General features: G+C 42.3%; 1 protein-coding gene across 4 annotated transcripts in view; it reads right to left on the bottom strand.

The window, feature by feature from the left end:
- Positions 1–23,474, bottom strand: part of LOC139468158 (SH2 domain-containing protein 4B-like) — a 229,191-nt gene that overhangs the window by 5,400 nt on the left and 200,317 nt on the right. For 3 of the 4 annotated variants that reach the window (XM_071249939.1, XM_071249942.1, XM_071249941.1), the window contains one exon: positions 18,025–18,245. In XM_071249939.1, coding sequence (XP_071106040.1) covers positions 18,025–18,245 — 221 coding nt within the window. Of the gene's footprint in view, positions 1–13,561; positions 13,627–18,024; positions 18,246–23,474 lie in introns of those variants that run through there. The other variant, XM_071249940.1, reaches the window with a different exon arrangement.

Genomic DNA, 23,474 nt, shown 5'->3' with positions numbered 1-23,474 from the left:
CTGGTGAAAGGCATTTGAGCAACACCATCCACAACATCTTTGACACACAAGTTTCGGACATCAGATTCTGCATCGCCTTGAACAAATTTACATACCTGGCAACTGTGGTCAGAGCACTGGCTTGGGTGTTGACTACAATAGTCAGTTGGAACATTTGCTACACCAGATATGTGGCTCAGAGTAACGTGGTAGCGACTGACGGTCGATAAGAAAGTAGTAACCCTTGAACTTGCAGAAAATTCTCCTCGATTGAGCTTATTGTAAGCTAGCACACAAGGACGACTGTTTTCTGAGTTGATGCTGTAATAAATGGAGCAAAATGTTTTACCGCAGATCCGATTGCAAGCGCCTCCAACTCACAAGGAAGCCAGGTAATCCAGTGTGTCTTCAATTTGGCATTAAAAAAGCCAGCTGATAAGGATTTTCCTTTGCGGCATGTATACATTGTATCAGCCAAGCCATGAGCTTTTGAAGATGCATCAGTGACAATGCACAAACTGTCGCTACGTCTTGAAATAGTGATTGTCTTGTGATCTGATAAGGCTTACTTGGCCTTATTGAATACATTTGTCAGGTCATCAGTCCAGGAGATCTTATCTTTGGATTGGATAAGATAGATTGCGATTATTTGTAGGTGCAAACAAAGCCCTAAACCATGTTCTTCATGGGTATGCCCATCTCCTCTTTCCATTGGATAAGGCTACTGCAGGAAGACAATGGTAAGAGGAGATCGGCATAACCATGAAGAACACGGCCTACAAACATTCGCAGACCCTGTACAGTCACAGGCGGTGACACAGCAGACAGTGATGCGATTCAATTTGGGCTAGCTGATAACGTGCCACTTGACCAAATCCAACCGTGTATGGTTGTAGACTTTGGGCATATCACCGTTTTAGGGGCTGAGAGCCTCAAATTGTTTGCTTTCAGGGCACACAAGACACGACGCCAAGTAGACATGACCTCATTAGGAGTGTTTCCACCACAAAAAAGATCATCAGCCAACTTAGCAACACAACCTTCTTGTATGAGATTGCCAAGAACTCTACACATGAGTTCCTCAAGGTAGGTCTCCGAACCAGGCATCCCCACTGCACATCGAGTGTAAACTCTGATCCCTTTGTAAGGTGTCACTACCCCACAATACTTCATAGAATCCTGGGATAATGGAATTTGGTAGAAGGATTTTAATAAATCCAGTTGCCAATATCTTTCAGTACATTGTCTACATTTGGCATAAGAGACGGTTGAGGCTTGCTATATTGAATTACTTCTCAAAATGATATCACCAAAGGATAACCTCCAGCCGGTTTGCAAACAAGGAATGAGAGGTTCAGATATTCAACGGTAACATTCATTTGTTCTGGGGTAGCAAATACACCAATTTCCTCAAGTTCATCAAATTTGGTTTGAATTTCAGTAAGCATCTCCTTATTGTACTGGGGTAAGCAGCCTGTTCTCTGAAAGGGGGATGTAGGACCCATGTTGACAACAGCTTTTAATGGGCCACTGAATCCATTGTATTTGGACACAATTGGGCTGAAAACCTCATCAAATTCCTCATTGAGTGGTCGGAGATTGTCATTGAAACCAGACGGCAATATGTTGTCAGGAACGATCACAACTGTAGCAGAGTTGAGAGGTTTAGCTGATTTGCTTGGGGTTCCCTTTGCCTGATTCAAATTTAGCTTTGCACTTGTACCAGGTTGCTCCATGGATGATATGTTTCTGATCTGGCAGATATGCTCATTTCGCTTCAGCAATATAGGTTCATCAGGGGTATTTGCAACCCTAATAGTATTTCCCACTGAAAACAATTCCTGAGCACTCGGTCAAGCCATTTCCGGTTTTGATCTCAGGTTGCTTGGACAGCCCAAGCGGGGCTCAAGCGCCCATGATGAGTCAAGTGGAAGGGAGGCTGGTGTTAAAAATTCAATGAAGCTCCCTGGCAACACTGCTGTCTGTTGTGATGGACTGCATAGAACGAAAGCTTGAGCACGTCTCACTGGAGCACCTCTGCTTGGCTGTTGTCCATAATAGATTACAATTCTACCTCTGATGACAATCTGCTTCTTAGCAGGGCGGGTTGCTACATCATTGCAAACCAGGAAAGGGTTCCCTGCCAGCACATCAACATCAAGTTGTTGAACAACTAATGCATCTAATTGGAATGTGTCATCATCTCTGGTCAACAGACAATGCACTTCCCCAATCACATCCAATGGGGTTATCCCATCAGCTTGTCGTGCCATTTGAGAGACAGGGGTTTTCGATAGCCTTATTGCCCAAGCAAAGGAAGACCTGTCCATGTTTGTCGTCGCACCAGTGTCTAAAGTTAATCTCACTGGGTGTTGCTGATAAAAAGTGTTGAGGAACGGTGACTGAATGACATCAACACGACTGATTACTGGCTGGTCAAGGAGAGGGTTAGGATCCTGATCATTGTCACAAGCTGACTCTTCTACATACGGATCATCTTCTCGTACAGTATCATCAACTCTACCAACAAGACGGGAATGCCCGTACATCTGTCGGAATTCAGATTCAGGAATATATCTACAGTCTTTCAGGTAGTGAGTATTGCAACGCAGGTCTTCCTGCTGATTTACACAGAACACACATTTTCATTTGTCTAGCCGGTTTGATGTAATTTTGTCGTGGTTTGTCTGTTGAAAAGGAAGCTGTTCTTAAAGCCTTTGTGTCTTCATCCATCAGTGAGGAGAGAGCTTGTGAGATCTCTGGTTTCAAAGATGCTAATGTCTGAATTCTCAACTTGGCTCTGTATTTTTGTTTAACAAGCTGAGGGAGCTGAGGATGAATAAGTTGAAGCCATAATACCACTATAATGTTCTCAAGTGTTGGTGTGAGGTCTTCATCTTGATCAATATCAATACCATATGATGGGTGATGCCAGCTCAAGTAGTAAGCAAATTGTCCTCGATGAAAGCCATCAAACGTTGGTAGAGGTCCTCAGGCTGCATCTTGTTATCAACGAGACGAAGGAAATTCGCACCTGTAGATTGGAATCCATAATGGAGCTGGATCTTTTGACAAATATCTTGAACAGAAGTAGAATTACGGATAACTGAATTCCTGCTGATGACAGTACTATCATGGTTAACATTTATACTAAGTTATCTTATAATAATTACATCTACATCAAGTGCTTTTATGAGTTATCATGGTGTAATATTTATACATCATTTCATATAATTATATGAAATGATATATAAATAATTATCAACGCGTGTCGGTCTGACGTTGAATAATGAACAATTAACACACTCGTATATGCAAGGGGCCGAAGTATGGTTCTCAGTAGGAAGATGACTTGCAGTATATACAGTTTTACTTTATACATGTAGATATATACATACAAAAGACACTTTGTGCCATGTCAGCACATGGTGGTAGTGGTTGTTGTCTTGGTGCCCCGGAGCACCCAGCCTAACCCTAGCTAGGCTAGGGGTAAGACCTTTTTTTTTCTTTTCTCCTCTGGACCAAGGCTTATATATCCTGTTCAGGATGGCAGACGGTTGATGCACACAAAAATGGGGATTAACAAATAGGATTAGCATCTAATAAATAACAGCAATTAAGTGTTTCAAGGCATATAGATGTCATGGCTCCAGGGTAATGAGCCTTTGCAATCAAATGTTCTTCAGACAATGGATGTCATAAATCAGTCGCTATGACAACTTCCCTCCGTTACGTGAAGCTTGGACCCCAAGCTTACATGAGTCCAAATTGATATGTGTGAACTTTTTCACCAAGGAAAACAACCATGCAAATGTGATCAAAATCAGTTATATGAAATCCTTATGCAACAAATATATTTGTATGCAATGGCGGTATGAAAGTGATCATCTAGCCAATTTGATTTAGTGCCAGTTGAAAACTAACCATGTGATCTTTGTAATGTGCAATTTCACTACATGGAAATTACTGCTTTGCACAGATTCAATAAATATATCATTGAAGGTTCTTTGAATTCAGGAGTCTGGCTTGGCGGTGCGACTCAGTACCGAATAATGATAATGATTAATGTCATAAAAAGTACAAATTAAACATCTCAGCAAATATTTTGCATAAAGAAATTTGAAACCAGGAGTCTAGCTTTACCGCGTGACTCAAACGGTACTTGTGGGTACTACTGCCCTTTTAAGTACAATGGGTGCTCTTCCTGTGTCTTTGACGGAGCTTGCCCAGATATTGTGGGTGCGATGCCCAAGAAAAAAAATTCCTTAATTCCAACATCAAAACTCTGAAATGCTGAATACTGCTGTGCTGTTAATTACTTAATACTGACATACAATAAACATATGTGTAGGGGTGGCTCACCCAAGAATATCCCTAATCTGAATTCAAAGTAACAAATTACAAATTTTGTCGTTTAGATTTTTGAGATTACGAGTCGAGCTTTAAGGTGTGACTCGATAACCCTTACAGCTTAGGTTTGTCTGGGCCCTAACTGCAACTATATGTCTGGCGTGGCCTGGAGACATTTCAAAGATTCCCTACACAATAACTTCAAAGATCTAGCTTGACTAAAGATGTAATTTGGAGTATATTGCACATATACAAAACTGAATTTTGTAAAGACACATTTTGGCATTAATATACTGGCTTTGATTAAACATACCTGGTTGCACTATTCAACAGTCACACAATATATATCCTTGATTGAGTCCATGTAAGTAAACACAAATTAGTAAGTCCCAATAAGATATCTTGTACAGTGTCCATCTTGTAGGTGCCCGTGAGGCGGTTTCTGTATTGTGCAGGGTCTGCATGAAGATGGCTGTGGTCGGGCCTCTGTGGGATAGGCGTGTATACTTCTTTTCTTTGGTCCTGTGCAGTGTGCAGGAACGACATCTTGAAGGGGAAGTCTTAGCAGTGTTGCTAAGATATTTGAGCAGGGAAGGTTTGGGATCGGAGAACTTGTTCTTGATCGGAGAGGTTCTTGTTCTCTCTTCAATCTTGTTACAGGCCGTTTCTTTGTTCTTGGTGATTGGCCTTCAGGAAGGTAGTATATCCTTTCAATAAGGGACTGTCACTTCCTACAGTATTGTGAACCATATGCCATGCTGCAAAGAGGTACTGGAAAGGACAGACTAAGAAGTCTGTCATACCCGATAGCTCCACCAAATTAACAACGAGTGTCGGTCTGACGTTGATTAATGAACAATTTGCCTACTCGTATATGCAAGGGGCCAACTTGGAAGTGACAACTTGGAGACGATGGCTTGCTGTATATACAGTTTTACTTTATACATGTCGATATATACATACAAAAGGCACTATGTGCCAGGTCAGCACATAGTGGTAGTGGTTGTTGTCTAGGTGCCCCGGAGCACCCAGCCTAACCCTAGCTAGGCTAAGGGTAAGACCTTTCTTTTCTCTCTTTTCTCCTCCCTCAATCTCTCTGGACCAAGGCTTATATAGCCAAGGTCACCGGACATTTAGTAAGTAATAAATATAAATGTAAACAGTAAATCATCAGTGACATACTTGCTAATCCTGTTCAGGATGGCAGACGGTTGATGCACACAAAAATGGGGTTTAACAAATAGGATTAGCATCTAATAAATAACAGCAATTAAGTGTTTCAAGGCATATAGATGTCATGGCTCCAGGGTATTGAGCCTTTGCAATCAAATGTTCTTCAGACAATGGATGTCGTAAATCAGTCGCTATGACAGTACAGTAGTTGGCGATCTGACCTAACATGAGTTCAAGATGTATGTTTTTCTGCTCAGCTGTTTTCTGCTGATTTTCACAAACATCCTCACCATCATTCTGTAACCCTCTAAGTGGATTTACAGCAGTCTTGTTTAACCAGGTGCTACCATCTGCCAGGAGCAGGGCGAAATTATTGTCTAGGCAAAGAATGTATGCTAAATTCTGCCTCCAGTTTTCGAAAGAATTAATTGTCTCATTCTTCGTCAACTGACACTGCTTCGGAGCTCTTGTGTTGGCCATATTTTACGTCCGCTTCCCAATTTATGTGACCCCCATGCAAATGTCTGACGTGCATTTCGGAAGTTTCAGCATGTAGTTTACGCACTTATGTTGAACGTGTGAGGGTAACTGGATTCGTATAAAGGTTTCTGTGTGCTGAAATCGGTATAAGCGTAGGTTCAAAGCGCTGCCACCTAGCCAATGTGGACAAATCCAGTCTCTCGTGACACAAGTTTAATGCACAACCAACTACAATGCCCGAACCGGAAGGAAGGTTTTTATACAAAAAAAGGCGGTCTGTGATAAAACGAAAACAGAAACGAAATCAATGAAATGACATTGGGAATTTACGATGCAGGGATGAATGGATGGGCATATGACGTGTGCGACAGGATAAGTATATAAATATACAATTAATTGTAAAATTTACAAATTTTTAAACTTATCCATCTCATTCTATGCATTTATCCCACGGTTGGAAGGTGGGGCGAACTCCCTAGCCTAACTATTATGAGGATAACTCTATTTTTCAGGGCATTATCATTTGCAGAAGCCCGAGGTCTGGATGGAATTTGTTATCAGATAAAAAGAAACAACAATATTGGTTTGGAAACATTTACTGCAATCAACACGAATGTCACTGACCAAGTTTTACAAACATGGAAACATCAGAGAACAAACCAGATGACGTCAAAATTGAACGTGACGTCACCTATCCCTATCCTATGACATCACCTAAGAACAGGCGTGATAATGGCCCGTCGTCAAGCAATATGAAGTCATTATCAAGTTATAGTGACCTGCTCGTTTCTGATAACATGCGGGCGGTTTAATGATATTTTTATCCATTTTAGCTATAATAAAGGATACACACAAGGAAGCTGGAGCTAAACAAGGATACAAAACCATATAAAGTATCACTGTCTCGTGTCTGAATGACAAAGCTCGTGAATACGGATAAAACACTTCAAAAAGTGTTTTGACCCTGAGACATGAAGAGAGGAAAACATAAAGTCGGGTACTATATGAGGAACATGTTCGACATAGGCTAGCATAATCGAAAAGCCACACAATACAAACTACGATTTACAATTGATTCGGAACGAGATCCAGTCAATCAATTCTGCAAGACTTGAGTATCTTATCTTGAACCCTCTAACCCATGCAGGGGTTGAAATCAAAAAGTTCGGACGAGAAGAGGAAAGATCGACTGCTGTAAATCTGGAAATTAATGCGTCTCCAGATTAATATGACTGCTGACTCCTAGCCAAAAATGCGACTCAATATCAATGCCACTCCCCCTACCCATCCCCACCGGAATGATACATATCCTTACCTTAATCCAATCAAACAACAACTAGCACTGCTTATTAGAGTAGAGCACTTCAATAAAAAACAATCAACAGTGATTTCCTGAAAACATCACACAGTTTATATGTTTACTCTGCTTACTGGCATTAAGGAACTTCAAAGGCAATAAAATAATCGAACCCACAACAGTTCACTGACTATGAAGAAGTATGCTGAGAAGGTGTCAACAAGCTTGACACCAGTGGGTAGAACTCCTGACCCAAGCAGTGATATCTCACCAGGAGGCCAATTGTGTAATTCCTATTTTTTGAATGACATTTTTATATATTTGTTACAACTGCAGCTCAATAAACCACGTTGTGTTTATATTCAAGTTGGTATTTCCGCTGTCCAAAGTGTGCATCAAGGCCGTCTTATTGTTGATAGTCAGTTGGAGACATCAATGTGAAGTTAATTAATGCAAGCAAAGACTGTTTGCATTTTTCCCATTTAATTCACGATTTACAGTATATTCACAAGACCCAATACCCAACACATGCCCAAAGCAGAGGTGAGTGGCGACTCACATGGCGACATCGTGATGAAGACCGAGGTCTCAACAAACAAGTGAAAATATCTTCCGACTGGATACTTAGTATGGGAAACCCCCCAAAAAGAATAAACTCAAGGAAACAAGTTCTAGGTGTATTGTAATACACAGATTCAGGAACAAAATCGGGCATATGTCAGCTTAATCAAGCTGTGACCTGGAGACCTGTGTGTGCGAGCAATAAGGGTCCAAATTGCTGTAGACCTTTGACGTCAGTCACAGAAATGTGTCGGAGATAGTGGGAAGCTAAAAACTGTATTGGATTTCAAGAAGCATCCTTCCATAATTGCAGCCAAAGTACAATTACAGTGTAAAGCCACAGTAGAGGTGACAGCAAGAGTTTTGTGAGGGTTGGAGGCGACTGGAGCAGGTAGGCCAGCAAGGGTGTAGGCTTGGAGAATAATCGAACGAATCCAAAACGAAATCATGGTACGGGACACTTCCATCAACGCTGCCATAGAAAACAGGATAAAATGCATCCTCAAGTATGACGTTGAGAATGATGAAATCGATAAGACTGGTCCGCCAACTTGTGTGACTTAATCAAGAATTGTAATTTGGCCACCAAGAAAATCTTTGCGCCTGTAGTACCTGCCACGATGGAATTAATCACAGCCAAGCATGTAGCTTAGGTAGAACTCCTTAGCTTACGGGATGACAGGGTATGGTGAAGATAGTCAGAAATCTGTTGTGGAGAAGCAGTTGCGGGTGAAGAAATACCACTAGTGTCACAGTAGGCCTTAAAAGCCTTCCATTTATGGTCGTATAAGGACTTGGTTGGTGAACGGTGAGCCTCAGAGATCGATTGGGCTACCCGTCTTGAGTAACCCTTCACAACAAGGGACTTCTGTAAATACACCAAATGCACAGATTGAGTGTAAAGCAACTGGGATTGATTCTAAGAGATAGACGGTAAAACCTTCTCTCTGTTAGTTGGATGAGTGTGGTGAACCAACTCCGAGCTGACCAATAAGGTGCAACCAAAAACAGTGTGAGGTGACTTGTAGACACTATCTTCTGCAGTACCCAAGCCCGAACACCGGTTGGCGAAAAGACGTAAAAGTGAAGACCCTCCCATGATACTGCTTACATGTGGTGATCCCAAGCCTGATCGTCGGGAATGGGAGATACGAAGCAGGATAGCTGAGCGTTGAAATGGGTTGAGATCGACGTCTGGGCATGGAAATAACTGGCAGATCAACTTGAAAATCATTGGAGATGGTTTGTTGGGTTGGCAGGGAGATTAGAATCTGAAAATCGTCGTTCTAGAGAAATGGCTTGGGAAACCGCTGAATTGGTTGAAGGTGGAGTTGATCTCTCCTGGTGAGAGCTGGTGCTGATGTCAGGAGACCAAGGAGTTGATGCTGCTGGCGAGGGCAAGAGATTGTCTGAGTGCCAGTTGAACTAGGCCTTGTGTCTTCATCCATCAATCCTGGGGCATGAACATGTGTCAAATAAAGCCCTGATAAACTGGAGAAGTTGAACAGGGATCGTTTCGGATTTTTTGGTGCTGATGAGCCATCTGTGCTGCATGAAATTGAGATGTAGACACAACATGTCATGATCTTCACTGGCCTGAATAAAATCATCTTTGTACGATGTAGGAATTTGAAGATGGGCTATGTGAGATGGGTAGTGAAGTCATGCAGTCGTTGAGATGAGGGATCATGTTTGACAGAGTGATGGACGTCATCCGAAGGGAGGAGGCACCACTAGGTACGACTTGTTGAACATTTTTATGCTCAAGAAAAATCCTTTGTCACACTGCATCTACGCATGTGGTGGCAGGAAAACATCACTTCTTTCGAATAACATCGACTAGATGTAAGATATACTGGGGAGGTGGGAGGGACTATTTCCTGATGTAATAGAGGTAGTATTCTTAGAATTATACGCAATGATAACTATTGTTTGATACTGTAAAACGTGAAATTAATGCCCCTAGCCAAAAATGCGACTCTATATGAATGCGACACCCCCTCCTCTCAAGTATCTAAACAAAATGTCCTCTGTCAGGTTTACAGGAGAATCCTCATCTTAATCCAACTTTACATTAATCCAATCACACACCAAATAGCACCGCTTATTAGCGCTGAGTAGAGTACTTCAGCTAAAACAATACGTGCGCGCTGGCTCGTGTCGGCCTTTGATGCAGTCGCAAAGAGCAAAGACACCGTGTTGGTTGGCGTCTGTCTGGACTTGCAGGTGTGATCAGTGATGACATGAGTGAGTAGAACGCTTGTCTTGACCCCAGCAGTGACAATTCACAGGATGTAATTAGTGTTTGAATGACATTGTTTATATACTTGTAACAAGTGCTGCTCAATAAACAGTGGTGTGGAATACCTAGTTGTTTGTTTTCAGCTTATGTCTGAGTTGGTATTTCTGCTATCCAAAATGTCTTATTGTTGATATAAATGCCATGTTTTGCTCGCATTTTTCGCATTTAATTCACGCTCGTGATTTACAGTAATTCCTACGAATATCCTATCTCTATTACATCATAGCCAGTATTCACCGGGCGGGATCTGTCATCTACTACTCACAGATAATTGGCTGCAGTGAAGAAAGAGAACACATAGAAGAAATTGCGTATGAACCAATGCCCCACTTCCTGATTTTACCCTTGGCAAACCTGAAGAAAACTTTGGCACTTGTGGCATCCTTCCCGTTCTATGACATCATAATTGTTTGGTGATATATGACCTTACTAATGATTTTTCCCTCCAGTTCTTTCATGACGTCACTTCCTGTTATGAGAACATCTGTGACGACACTTTTGGTTTATTCTCTTTGTGACATCACATGGGTCATTTAAAACGTCACTTCCGTTTAATCCTTCACTGTTACGTAGACATATACTTGCTGTCTATAGTATGCTGTCTATAGCCAACAGCACATATGCTTATCTCACCTCAAGTATACATTTCCACTGTTACATGTTACGCCGAGCGACTAACAATGTAATAACCCTATCATCTTATGATCTATGATCCCAGATGTTAGCAAATGATCCGTCCAAACAAGTTGACATAGTGTAAAGGCTAACTTACCTTATTTTGTGGAATTTTCTGGGATCTTCAACCACGTTATAGATAGCTGAGGATGCTGGTCTCCATGACCTAGCCACTGCTTCTAAAGCTGAGTTAGAGAAACCAGAAACTAGCATCTTTACTGCGATAGTTTCCAGGCATGAAGGTGGAGATTTGCCTGGCTGCCGGAAAATACATCCTATTTTAGTTGACGGAGGAGATCGTGACGTTCTGATAGTTTGAGAGGGGTTCTTCTATGAGTAGTGGAAGCAGTCTTGGAAACCATGCTCTGTTGGGCCATGCTGGGGCTATAAAAATTATGATGCAATCTGTGTCCTTGATCTTCCTTATTACTCTGTCCAGGAGAGACCAAGGACGAAAGGCGTAGGCAAACAGTCCCTGCCAACTCAACTCACCTTGAGTGTTAATGGATCTGTGGCTGGGCTGACGTAAGCGGGAAGACGATGGTTTTGGCATGTGGCAAACAGATCCAGATGAGGGGTATCCCACGTCGAGGTGATCAATTTGAATACCTAGGGCTGGAGAGTCCATTCCGTGGGTACAATCTTGTTTTTCCGGGATAGGCAGTCTGCCAGTATGTTCACTTTTCCCGGTATGCGCCGTGCTTCTATCCTGCAACTCACTGAGTCTTCCAAGGCAAATAAAAGTGTAACCTCCCTCATCATAAGTGCTGATCTGGTGCCCCCTTGATGTTGTATGTACGCTACCACAGTGGTATTGTCTGTAGCTATCAATACCCACGAGTGGTGTAGCAGATGAGACCATGCCTTGATTGCTTGGATAATGGCTCTCATTTCCAGACAGTTTATGTGTAACTTTTTGTCTTGATTTGACCACATTCCTTGGATTGTGACGTCGTCCATATGTGTACCCCAACCTTCGCCTGATGCGTCTGTATATAGATGGTATAACGGTGGGGGGGAACATGAGAGGGATGCCTGGCATGATATCTTAATGAAGAAGCCACCATCGTACTTCCGATAGCTGGCTGTGAGGAGGGAGGTTGTTGTAAGTCTTCCAATTCCATATCTCTGTTGGTGTTCATCCAAGCTTGTAGTGGATGTAACTGAGGTCTCCCGCCGTAAATAAGATCTTCGCGTGATGTCAGAGTACCTAGGCAAGACATCAAACACTGATGTGACCTGCTGGGCTGGTCTAGGGCACTCTCGACTCTCTCTATAGCTCTTAGATATCTGTCCTCTGGGGGTTGTAAAATGCCTTTTAAAAGTTGAAACCTCGCCTCAATGTACACAGTGTCTTGAGTTGGTATTAATTCCGACTTGACAGGATGTACCAGGAAACTCAAATGAGATGGTAGTTGGAAAAGAAATATAGCGTTCTGCTTTATCTGCAATAAATCTTGATCGGTTGAGAGGAAATTGTCAATATGGCTGTGGAGTCTTACAAGACTTAGATGAACGAAACCGATGTAAAAAGCCATGGTGCTATTGATATTCCGAAAGGTAGCACGTTGAATTTGAACCTTAGACTCTTTACTGCAAAACGTAGATGGGGTAGACAGCTCAGGTGAACACATGCAGATAGGCATCCTGTAGATCCAGGCTGACTAGCCAATCTCCTTGTTTGAGAGAATTCGGTAACCTTTTGACAAATTTCCATTTGAAACTTTGGGGGACGTACTTGGTAGTCTCTGTTGAGTACGTTTAGGTTTATTATCATGCACATCTTTGTAGAGTTCTTTTGGGAACCAGAAAAACTGGAGAGTAAAAACCTCTTGTATGGTCTGACTTCTGTAAGACGCTGATGGCCCCTTTGTCTAGTAGTTCTCGTATAGTTAAAGTTGTGCCTGCTAACTTGGCTCCTACTAGAATAAAAATGTTGTCCTTTGGGGTGGACTACAAGCTCTGGACGCTGTTCAAAATGGTTTGTACCCTCTTTTTACCACTTATTCAGCCAATGGTCGTCCATAATTGATTTCCAATTTTCGGCATATAGTGACAGACGACCGCCGACTGGTCTTGTGGTAGGCATTAATTTTGGTAATCAGTAATCGAGGTCCTGGATTTGGCTGAGACATTCTTGGATGTAGAGAGTCACGAATGGATGCTAACTCTGTCTCTGGTATAGGATTGACCACGACCTCTGCTTCTTTGGGACTCATGTCTCCCTCGGCTTGGTCTGGAACGGGATGAGCTTTTCCAAGTGGAGGCACGAGAAGACTCACGTCCTGACATAACATGTCTGCGCTTAGTCAGATCCGTGTGACTCTGGGTGTCGGCTGAGCGCTTTTCATTGAACTTCAATGCCAAGTAGTGTGATTAGTGGTGCGTGAATTCTCATTAATCACGGAAGTTAGTCTGCCGTTGAAGAACTGGGGGGCCAATATAGACACAAGACATCAAACTTGATCTTAGTGGATCTGAGATATTGTGTCTAACCTGTTGCGTAAGATGATTATATTCGATAAGCAGGAATTGTTTGGACATCAATACCTGTGCAGCTTGAAGATCTTCGTGCATCTTCAGAATGCTGTCCAGCACACTATGCATGAATCCAACTTGTTCCAAGTTAATTTCAACTTTTGTGTCACAAGGTTGGCCAGTAAATTCCTCACAGTCAACAGGGGGAAGTACATGTCTGATGCCTGCTGCAAACCAGTTCATGTACGTGTTAATGTTTATCATCTGCTTGTTTACACTGTCAAATTCTTTGAATTTGTTCATCTCAACATTCATCCTCTTTTTTGGGTGCCTGAACAGATCAAAATATTCCTCATCAATGGTAGGAGATGTGGGGAACAGACAACTGTGTGTTTTATAACATTGTCTCCCTTTGAGGGGGTAAGGCATGCTGAAACTTCTGCTGGTAGAAGCATTTAATTCCGCATTCATTTAAGCAACCACATTTTCAGTGAATGACTGATAAGACAGTGTATGAAAACCTTCCCTCTTTTCTACAGGGTTTTCATAACCCGCTCTTTCAATAAGCACCAGATCCTCTACCTCCTTGCTTTGTGGTTTGGCAGATGGATCAGCTGATGGATTTCATAAATGATATCTTTAAATGAGTAGTCGTTTGGTTTAAACGTGAGTATACTTTTGGATTCATCATGAGAAGCGCCCGTAAAAGCCTCTCGGTCCCCCTGGGGTCTTGCCACTGGTGTGAGTCGGTATCACATGGTGTATGCTTTCTCTCTGCTGCGACCCTTGGCTCGAGCTGCACGAGGATTGTGCTGCATAACTGTAATAGCTAGGTGATTAATAACTGTCCGAGCTTTTGACACGGTTGTCATGTGAAACGGTGGCTGAAGGAGCAGGCTTTTTGTACTGGGGATCTTTAGCACGATTTACTTCAATCTTGGGCGTGTAAGGTTGATATGCCCAGCTGGAAGAATAGTGTTTATGTTTTTGAGACTCCAGTGATGCATGTTTCTTTTCCTGCGATGTACAGGGCGAGGTAGGGCTATAGTGACTACTCTCCCTAGATAAATGCGTCTTTTGTCCTGTGAACTTTCTGACCTGTGACGTGTATGTAAATGGGACTTTTGTTTACTATCTGAAACATGTGATCTAGGTCTGGTCGTATCCTTTAGATTTGCATGTTGTTTTAGCTTATTTATATCCTGTGATATAGCTTGGAAACGTTTGATGAACATTTCGGACAAGGTTGTGGTCAATGATTGAGATCATACGGAATAGGTTTGGGCTCAGATGTTTCTCTAAAACCTTGAGTGACCAAACTACCCAAAGCACCCAGGCATAAGACGGTCCCATGACCAGAGCTGGATGCCTGCTCCTTAGTTTTGGGCGGGTGGGTTGAGTAATGTGATTTATCCTCAACAGGAAAAAACGGGTTCTCTTTATACATCACCCCTTTGGAGAAGATTATTATTCATGAACTGAAACCATTTGTATCCGTTATACGACCACAATATTAGATCAGCTGTTTGACGTGCCGTCATCCATGTCACAACATGCAAAGTCAAACGGCACGCACCTGTCCAGACGACAAATTCACAGCAGCAGGAAATTGTCTCAAGCACTGTTGCAAATTGCCATGACACACAAAACTTCCATTGCCGATTAAACACCAACTGGGTATGAAAAGTGAAGGACCATAAATTGTCTCTTGACACAAAGAGTGTCAATGCCATAGTCAACAACAGTGGCTTGTTGTCAGTAATATCACAGCTACATGACAGTGGCCTGTAGTCAGTAATATCACAGCTACATAACAGTGGCCTGTAGTCAGTCATATCACACCTATATAACAGTGGCTTGTAGTCAGTAATATCACACCTATATAACAGTGGCTTGTAGTCAGTCATATCACAGCTACATAACAATGGCCTGTAGTCAGTATATCACAGCTACATAACAGTGGCTTGTAGTCAGTAATATCACACCTATATAACATTGGCTTGTAGTCAGTCATATCACACCTATATAACAGTGGCTTGTAGTCAGTCATATCACACCTATACAACAGTGGCTTGTAGTCAGTCATATCACACCTATATAACAGTGGCTTGTAGTCAGTCATATCACAGCTACATAACAGTGGCCTGTAGTCAGTAATATCACACCTATATAACAGTGGCTTGTAGTCAGTAATATCACAGCTACATAACAGTGGCTTGTAGTCAGTCATATCACAGCTACATAACAGTGGCTTGTAGTCAGTATATCACACCTATATAACAGTGGCTTGTAGTCAGTGATATCACACCTATATAACAGTGGCTTGTAGTCAGTCATATCACACCTATATAACAGTGGCTTGTAGTCAGTAATATCACAGCTATATAACAGTGGCTTGTAGTCAGTAATATCACACCTATATAACAGTGGCTTGTAGTCAGTCATATCACACCTATATAACAGTGGCTTGTAGTCAGTCATATCACAGCTATATAACAGTGGCTTGTAGTCAGTCATATCACACCTATATAACAGTGGCCTGTAGTCAGTAATATCACACCTATATAACAGTGGCTTGTAGTCAGTAATATCACACCTATATAACAGTGGCTTGTAGTCAGTAATATCACACCTATATAACAGTGGCTTGTAGTCAGTCATATCACAGCTACATAACAATGGCCTGTAGTCAGTCATATCACACCTATATAACAGTGGCCTGTAGTCAGTAATATCACACCTATATAACAGTGGCTTGTAGTCAGTAATATCACACCTATATAACAGTGGCTTGTAGTCAGTCATATCACACCTATATGACAGTGGCCTGTAGTCAGTAATATCACACCTATATAACAGTGGCTTGTAGTCAGTAATATCACAGCTATATAACAGTGGCTTGTAGTCAGTAATATCACAGCTATATAACAGTGGCTTGTAGTCAGTAATATCACACCTATATAACAGTGGCTTGTAGTCAGTCATATCACACCTATATAACAGTGGCCTGTAGTCAGTAATATCACACCTATATAACAGTGGCTTGTAGTCAGTAATATCACACCTATATAACAGTGGCTTGTAGTCAGTAATATCACAGCTATATAACAGTGGCTTGTAGTCAGTAATATCACACCTATATAACAGTGGCTTGTAGTCAGTAATATCACACCCATATAACAGTGGCTTGTAGTCAGTAATATCACACCTATATAACAGTGGCTTGTAGTCAGTCATTTCACACCTATATAACAGTGGCTTGTAGTCAGTCATATCACAGCTACATAACAATGGCCTGTAGTCAGTCATATCACACCTATATAACAGTGGCCTGTAGTCAGTAATATCACACCTATATAACAGTGGCTTGTAGTCAGTAATATCACACCTATATAACAGTGGCTTGTAGTCAGTAATATCACACCTATATAACAGTGGCTTGTAGTCAGTAATATCACACCTATATAACAGTGGCCTGTAGTCAGTCATATCACAGCTACATAACAATGGCCTGTAGTCAGTATATCACAGCTACATAACAGTGGCTTGTAGTCAGTAATATCACACCAATATAACAGTGGCTTGTAGTCAGTAATATCACACCTATATAACAATGGCTTGTAGTCAGTCATATCACACCTGTATAACAGTGGCCTGTAGTCAGTAATATCACACCTATATAACAGTGGCTTGTAGTCAGTGATATCACACCTATATAACAGTGGCTTGTAGTCAGTCATATCACACCTATATAACAGTGGCTTGTAGTCACTGATATCACACCTATATAACAGTGGCTTGTAGTCAGTAATATCACACCTATATAACAGTGGCTTGTAGTCAGTAATATCACACCTATATAACAGTGGCTTGTAGTCAGTAATATCACACCTATATAACAGTGGCTTGTAGTCAGTAATATCACACCTATATAACAGTGGCTTGTAGTCAGTCATATCACACCTATATAACAGTGGCTTGTAGTCAGTAATATCACACCTATATAACAGTGGCCTGTAGTCAGTAATATCACACCTATATAACAGTGGCTTGTAGTCAGTAATATCACACCTATATAACAGTGGCTTGTAGTCAGTAATATCACACCTATATAACAGTGGCTTGTAGTCAGTCATATCACACCTATATAACAGTGGCTTGTAGTCAGTCATATCACACCTATATAACAGTGGCTTGTAGTCAGTCATATCACACCTATATAACAGTGGCCTGTAGTCAGTAATATCACACCTATATAACAGTGGCTTGTAGTCAGTAATATCACACCTATATAACAGTGGCTTGTAGTCAGTAATATCACACCTATATAACAGTGGCTTGTAGTCAGTAATATCACACCCATATAACAGTGGCTTGTAGTCAGTAATATCACAGCTACATAACAGTGGCTTGTAGTCAGTAATATCACACCTATATAACAGTGGTTTGTAGTCAGTAATATCACAGCTACATAACAGTAGCGATGAGGATATGGTGACATGCAATCAATCTAGTCTCTGAGTCTTGATCACCCAATCCTTTTGGCCATCTCTTATGAGAAGATCTATTCTGACCTGGAATTCCCATATGTTAAATAGTTATAATGAACTAATCCCAGATGACTTTAATGTCAGAGGAAATATCTGTGTCTCTCAACTTGTACCTTTTCAAGCAATCCTCTCATGTGTATGATGAAGATACTGAAGACAATCAAACTAATTACGCTTACCCTGTGGAAACCTATGAGATCTGCAAGTGATGAATGTTGGATCTGGCTTGCCCCCAGGAACTGGTAGCCTCCATCGGTGGTGTCCACCAGGAAGTGTTTCACACGGTCTTCACCTCGATAGGAAATGGTGTAACCCCAAACCCGCTCACTAACACGCACAAGGAAGCTGCCTATAGGCCTGTCCCTCAGCTGCCTCTCACAGTCTAACCTTGTTATTATCCCTACAACAGATAACATGTGGGTCCTGAAGTCATGTGTATATTCAAAGGTCTAAGTCATGTATACATGTATTGTAGTTTTATCACATCACAGGGGGTAGCCTAGTGGTTAAAGCGTTAGCTCATCTCGCTGAAGACCCGGGTTCAATTCCCGACATGGGTACAATGTGTGAAGCCCATTTCTGGTGTCCCCTGCTGTCATATTGCTGGAATATTGCTAAAAGCGGTGTAAAAGCATACTCACTCACTCACTATTACATTACAGAAGATAGCTAGACAATAAATCGCAAAGAACAATGAAGAACAGGGCATGGGTTATTTCACGACAAAACACTGTTCTATCATGACTTCATTTGGGAGATTTGAACATATGCTTAGAATTTGGTGACGTCGTAAATTTGATGATGCTATTTTAGAGAGGGTAGTGAGTTGTCCCCCTTAGATGTTGGCGGGCAACCAAGATAAACACGGAATAAGTGTACTAAAAAGGGCAAGTTACAGCCATCTGTAATGGGAGAAAAGGTAGAGATAACAGCTGTCAATTGTTTGTGTTTGTGAGACTATTTAGGAAATAACAAACTTACTCCCCTGATCTAGCTTTTACAACATTGCCGATATTGGATTGTAATCAGGGAGTCATCATTATTTAAATAAGGGCAAAGGTATATATACCTAACTATAAAATCTTGTAAATTTTATTAACATCCTTAAAGAGGCTGTACATAATGTTGATATCTCAACTGTGCCCCTTGTGTCTTATGGTACAATAAATACCACCCTCTTCATTTGTTTATTTCCTTAGTAAACAGGGTACGTGGTGTGTGAGTGTGTGGGGGAGGGGGGTTGGAGGAGAGGAGGTAATTGGAAGGATAGCACAAAAGAAAACAAGTACTTCATTAGACACATAACTTCCACATACATAGATAACAATGAAGGACACAGGATTATCATATCATTTCAAACAGGGAAAACATGGCTGCAAACACTTTGTTCGTCAACTTATATTTACAATACAATAAAATATATCCCCCAATATTTAATCCACAAGGCATGTTTAGATCAATATGAACAATGTTGATTCCAATCCAGATCACGTTTTACACCTTAGAGGCACAGTGTGTCGATGATTCTGTGTGTTTTTAAATTATGCACGAAAAAATGTCCGAGTGCGACATCACACCTTTCGTTTATGCACAATTCAATTCTCAAACCAAAACAATAGAGTTTCGCACAGCGCAGAGGAAACTGGCTTCAGTCATAATACAAATGTTATGTTGGGGATAACAGTTTCTTAGTAAGTTACAAATTCTAGTACTTTTTTGGGTTGAGGTCCATCCCGGATTTGAACACACACTCTGAGAGTGAGGCACACTTTGGGTGCTGGCGATTAGGTGCCTTACTCTGAGAGTGAGGCACACTTTGGGTGCTGGCGATTAGGTGCCTTACTCTGAGAGTGTGGGTTCAAAGCCGCGTGACCACGGAAGTGATGACATCATGGAACAGCACATTATTGCTACTTCAGAACATCTAAAGACAACGTAGGGAGGCAGCTCTGTGATGGATGGGCCACTTTAGACGTAGTAATGCAGGATAAGTACACAAAACAAAAATATCTAGATTTTACTAGATTTTTTAACTTATCCTGCATAACTCCTTAATGCATCTTTCTCAGACAGTACGGCGGAGGGCATATCTTCAGATGGGATTCTCAATAAACTATCAACGAAGTCCAACTTATCAGCAAACAGCCTGAACGATGACCAGACCCAAGTGACCATTCCTGTCAGAAGGAGATGAGAATGTAAGATATATGGGAGGTTCAGGCAACAGTGCAGTAATAGAAACAAGAGTGCTCTGAGAGCACAACATCCCCCGCATGAATTTTTTTATATTTTCTTTGTATTTTATGAAATAACAACAGTAGATGGCACTGCATTTGAAACAAACTGCAGAACATTTTGTTGGGAGTAATCCAGTCTGAATGCTAATGCCATAAGGATGTAGCTTAGCCACAAAAGCTTTAAACAAGGAAACTAACTATAGCTATAGTTATAGTTAGATATTGTGATATTCTCTGGAAACTGGAGGAGGAGTAGATTTCATGAAGCTCCGTAAAACAGAGGCCGTAACTCTGTCAAAATTTGTCGGAATGAAATGGGACTGCGATATGTGTATCATCAACATGTCGACATCTTGGGTGTAGAGTGTCAGGGATATTCACTAAAAGCTGGAGGAGGCGTTGATTTCACAAGTTTAGTACCTCTCTCACAATTAGGCAAATGAAGCTCCGTAAAACAGGGGCAGTAACCCTGTCAAAATTTGTTGAAATGAAACGGGACTGCAATATGCGTATCATCAACATGTTGACATCTTGTGTGTAGAGTTTCAGGGATATTCTCTAAAAACTGTAGGAGTAGTTGATTTCACAAGCTCAGTACCCTCTGTGGGACGGATGGACTGCGCCCCGACATAATCCCCCTTCAGCCATTCTGGCCCGGTGGGGGATAAAATAGCGTGAGCTAAGGTCTAGAACTGACGTACCAAGCTGATGCTAGTAGCAAGTAAACACTCTAGTCTGCGATGAGAGGTCGGAAAGGTCAGCTCTGGACATCGGGAGGAGTCACTAGGGCTTGGGAATGACGACCTGCTCAGCAACCACCAAAAGGCCAAAGATGTGGACGTCCTCCAAGGTGATGTCTCGCAGGTAGTGGCAGGCGAAGACCGTTTTCCTTGAGCCAGAAGCAGCCTTCCATAGTAGATCGGATGAGCAGTTGCTGTGGAAAGCCATGGTGGAGGGGATCGCTCTGATCTCATGAGGGTTATTGGCCCCAGGAGGATCCAATCAAGAGGCCTAAAAGGCCTGTAGAATAAAGTCACATAACTATAGAGAGATCGTGTTACAGCTCACTTCTGTCTGCGAGGTCGTGGAAACAGGGATGAAAAGATGTCGTACACCCCGTCGTGCCTTGGAGTGCCAGATAAAACATGTTCCATGCACAAACTGTGCAGAGGAGGAGTTACTATCGACAATCACTATCAAAGAGAGAGCTGGGATGGTGAAGAATCTATCCAGCTGTCCAGGGAGTTAATTTTTGGCTATGAAGTCGCAGCACAGCACAAGATGAACAGCCCCATGTGCCTTGCGCTCAAATCGAACACTGCTGATGTCCCTCAAGTGCAGTTCGCTTACCTGTGCTGTCAAAGCCAGAGCCAAGAGGCCTTCTTGGTAAGGTTGTAAAAGGAAGCTGAGTGAAGGCTTGAGGTTCCGGAATCTTAGTCATCTTACGATATTCTGGGACAGCTAAGACCAAATTTAGGGCCACTAAGTACATCTTGATCATACTGCCCTTTAGGTGCTTCTTTCAGAATAGAAGGAGTTCAGCTAAGAATTGAGGTAACGTAGTGGTGGGATCTTGATGTTTATCTTTGCAGAAACATTCAAACGAATGCCACTTGTCGTCGTAGGGGATCCTGGTAGAGGGTCTGTGTGCCAAGGTTATTGGTGCCCTGGCAGAATAGCCCTTGGCAAATGTACCAGGCGTGAAGATGAAACCTGTCTGGAGCCCAATTGAGTAGCCTGCTGTGTGGGTGGATGAGCAGGTTGGGCTAACCCAGAAGTTCAAGTGGGTTGACTATGGACATTTCCATGAGCAACACGAACCAGCTCCTAGCTGGCCACCAAGAAGAAACCAAAGTCAGAATAAGGTTCCGGGTCGACATGATCTTCTGAAGTACTGGGAAGTAGCACAGGTGGTGGAAAAGCCTTCGTCTAGAGGCCTTCCCAAGGGATGCTGTGTGTGTCGATCACCCAAGCCTGAGGATCCGGTACCGGAGATACGTAGGTCAAGATCAGGATGTTTTGACAGGTTGCAAACAGGTCTATGTTTGGGTGGCCGAGATGTTGACGAATCTGTCAAAAGAACTGGAATGTACGTTGTAACAGTGAAGGGGAGTGAGTTGTTCCTTGACTGCATAGGCACAAGACAACAGTGATGTTGTCCGTCAAGATGGCGACCTGAGTGTGCTGAAGGAGCTGTTCCAAGTGAGTGAAATTCCTGTGTAAGATAAACGTTATCATGTTCTTATGGTTCAGAAGGCAATCATCTATATACGCCTCAAATTGGACATTCCTCAGGTAGAGGTAGGTGGCTATCAGCTTGGTGATTCATGTAAATAGCCAAGTGGCCGTAGAAATGCCAAATGGGAGCACCGCCCATTGGTACTGGATGCCATTGAAGATAAACCAGAGGAACTTCCTGACACTGGGGTGGATTGATATGTGCAAGTATGCGTCCTGTATGTCGAAGCTGATCAAGGAATCATTGACATGGATTCTGGTCCTGAGCAGCATCAATGTTGACATGCGGATGTATGGCAGGCGTGCTAGGTAGCGCTTTTTGAATGTAGTCAAGTTGTGTTGTCATTCATAGTCGTTCCTAGTCCTTCTTGGGGACGAGGAATATTGGGGAATAGAAGCCTGGTGTCATGGCCAGGGAGTCTACGACCTCTATGGTTATCAATGTGTTGACGAAGCTGATGTTGTGTAGGAGATGTTTACATCATAAGAGGATGGTATATTAGTGGGAAACAATACCCCTGGCGCAGGATGTTGGTTACATATGGATCCTCCAAGATGTCCCAATTCTGCCAATATCGTCCAAGTCTCTCACTTACAGGTGTGTCAACGACTGGAACGACTGGGGATGTGAGGTCTGCTTCCACCACTTCTGCCTTGTTGTCAGTCCCGGCAAGGCTGATAAATCCCCACCTGCCTGTCTGTTACTCAATTTCTGCCATGAAAGGCTGAATTGTCCTGACCACAGTTCTTGAGGGAATTGCGCCCCAGCTGATAATTCCCACTTCGGGAAGATTTGTGGGATGATGTGCAAAGTGCAAAGACGTGGACTTCAGAGTGTTGGCGCCACCATGATCTGCAGCATGTGCCAGAGGAGCTGTGGGCATCACAGATACTGGGGGTGTCGTAGGAGACGTAACCAGTGGTGCTGGCAGCTGCTGGAACATAGTGGACATCATGTGAAGGGGCGCTTGAGATGTCTGAACAGTCTCTGGGGCAGAAACCAACACTTGGTTTGACTCTACACAGTACACAACTGGATGGTTTAACTATACAGTGTAAAACTAGATGGTTTAACTATACAGTCTACAACTAGATGGTTTAACTCTACACAGTGCAAAACTAAATGGTTTAACTCTAAAGAGTGCACAACTAGA

This window comes from Haliotis cracherodii, unplaced genomic scaffold, assembly GCF_022045235.1.
Source record: "Haliotis cracherodii isolate W230 unplaced genomic scaffold, xgHalCrac1.p SCAF_2, whole genome shotgun sequence".
NCBI classification, from domain to species: domain Eukaryota; kingdom Metazoa; phylum Mollusca; class Gastropoda; order Lepetellida; family Haliotidae; genus Haliotis; species Haliotis cracherodii.
This window is presented reverse-complemented; position numbering and strand designations above follow the sequence as displayed.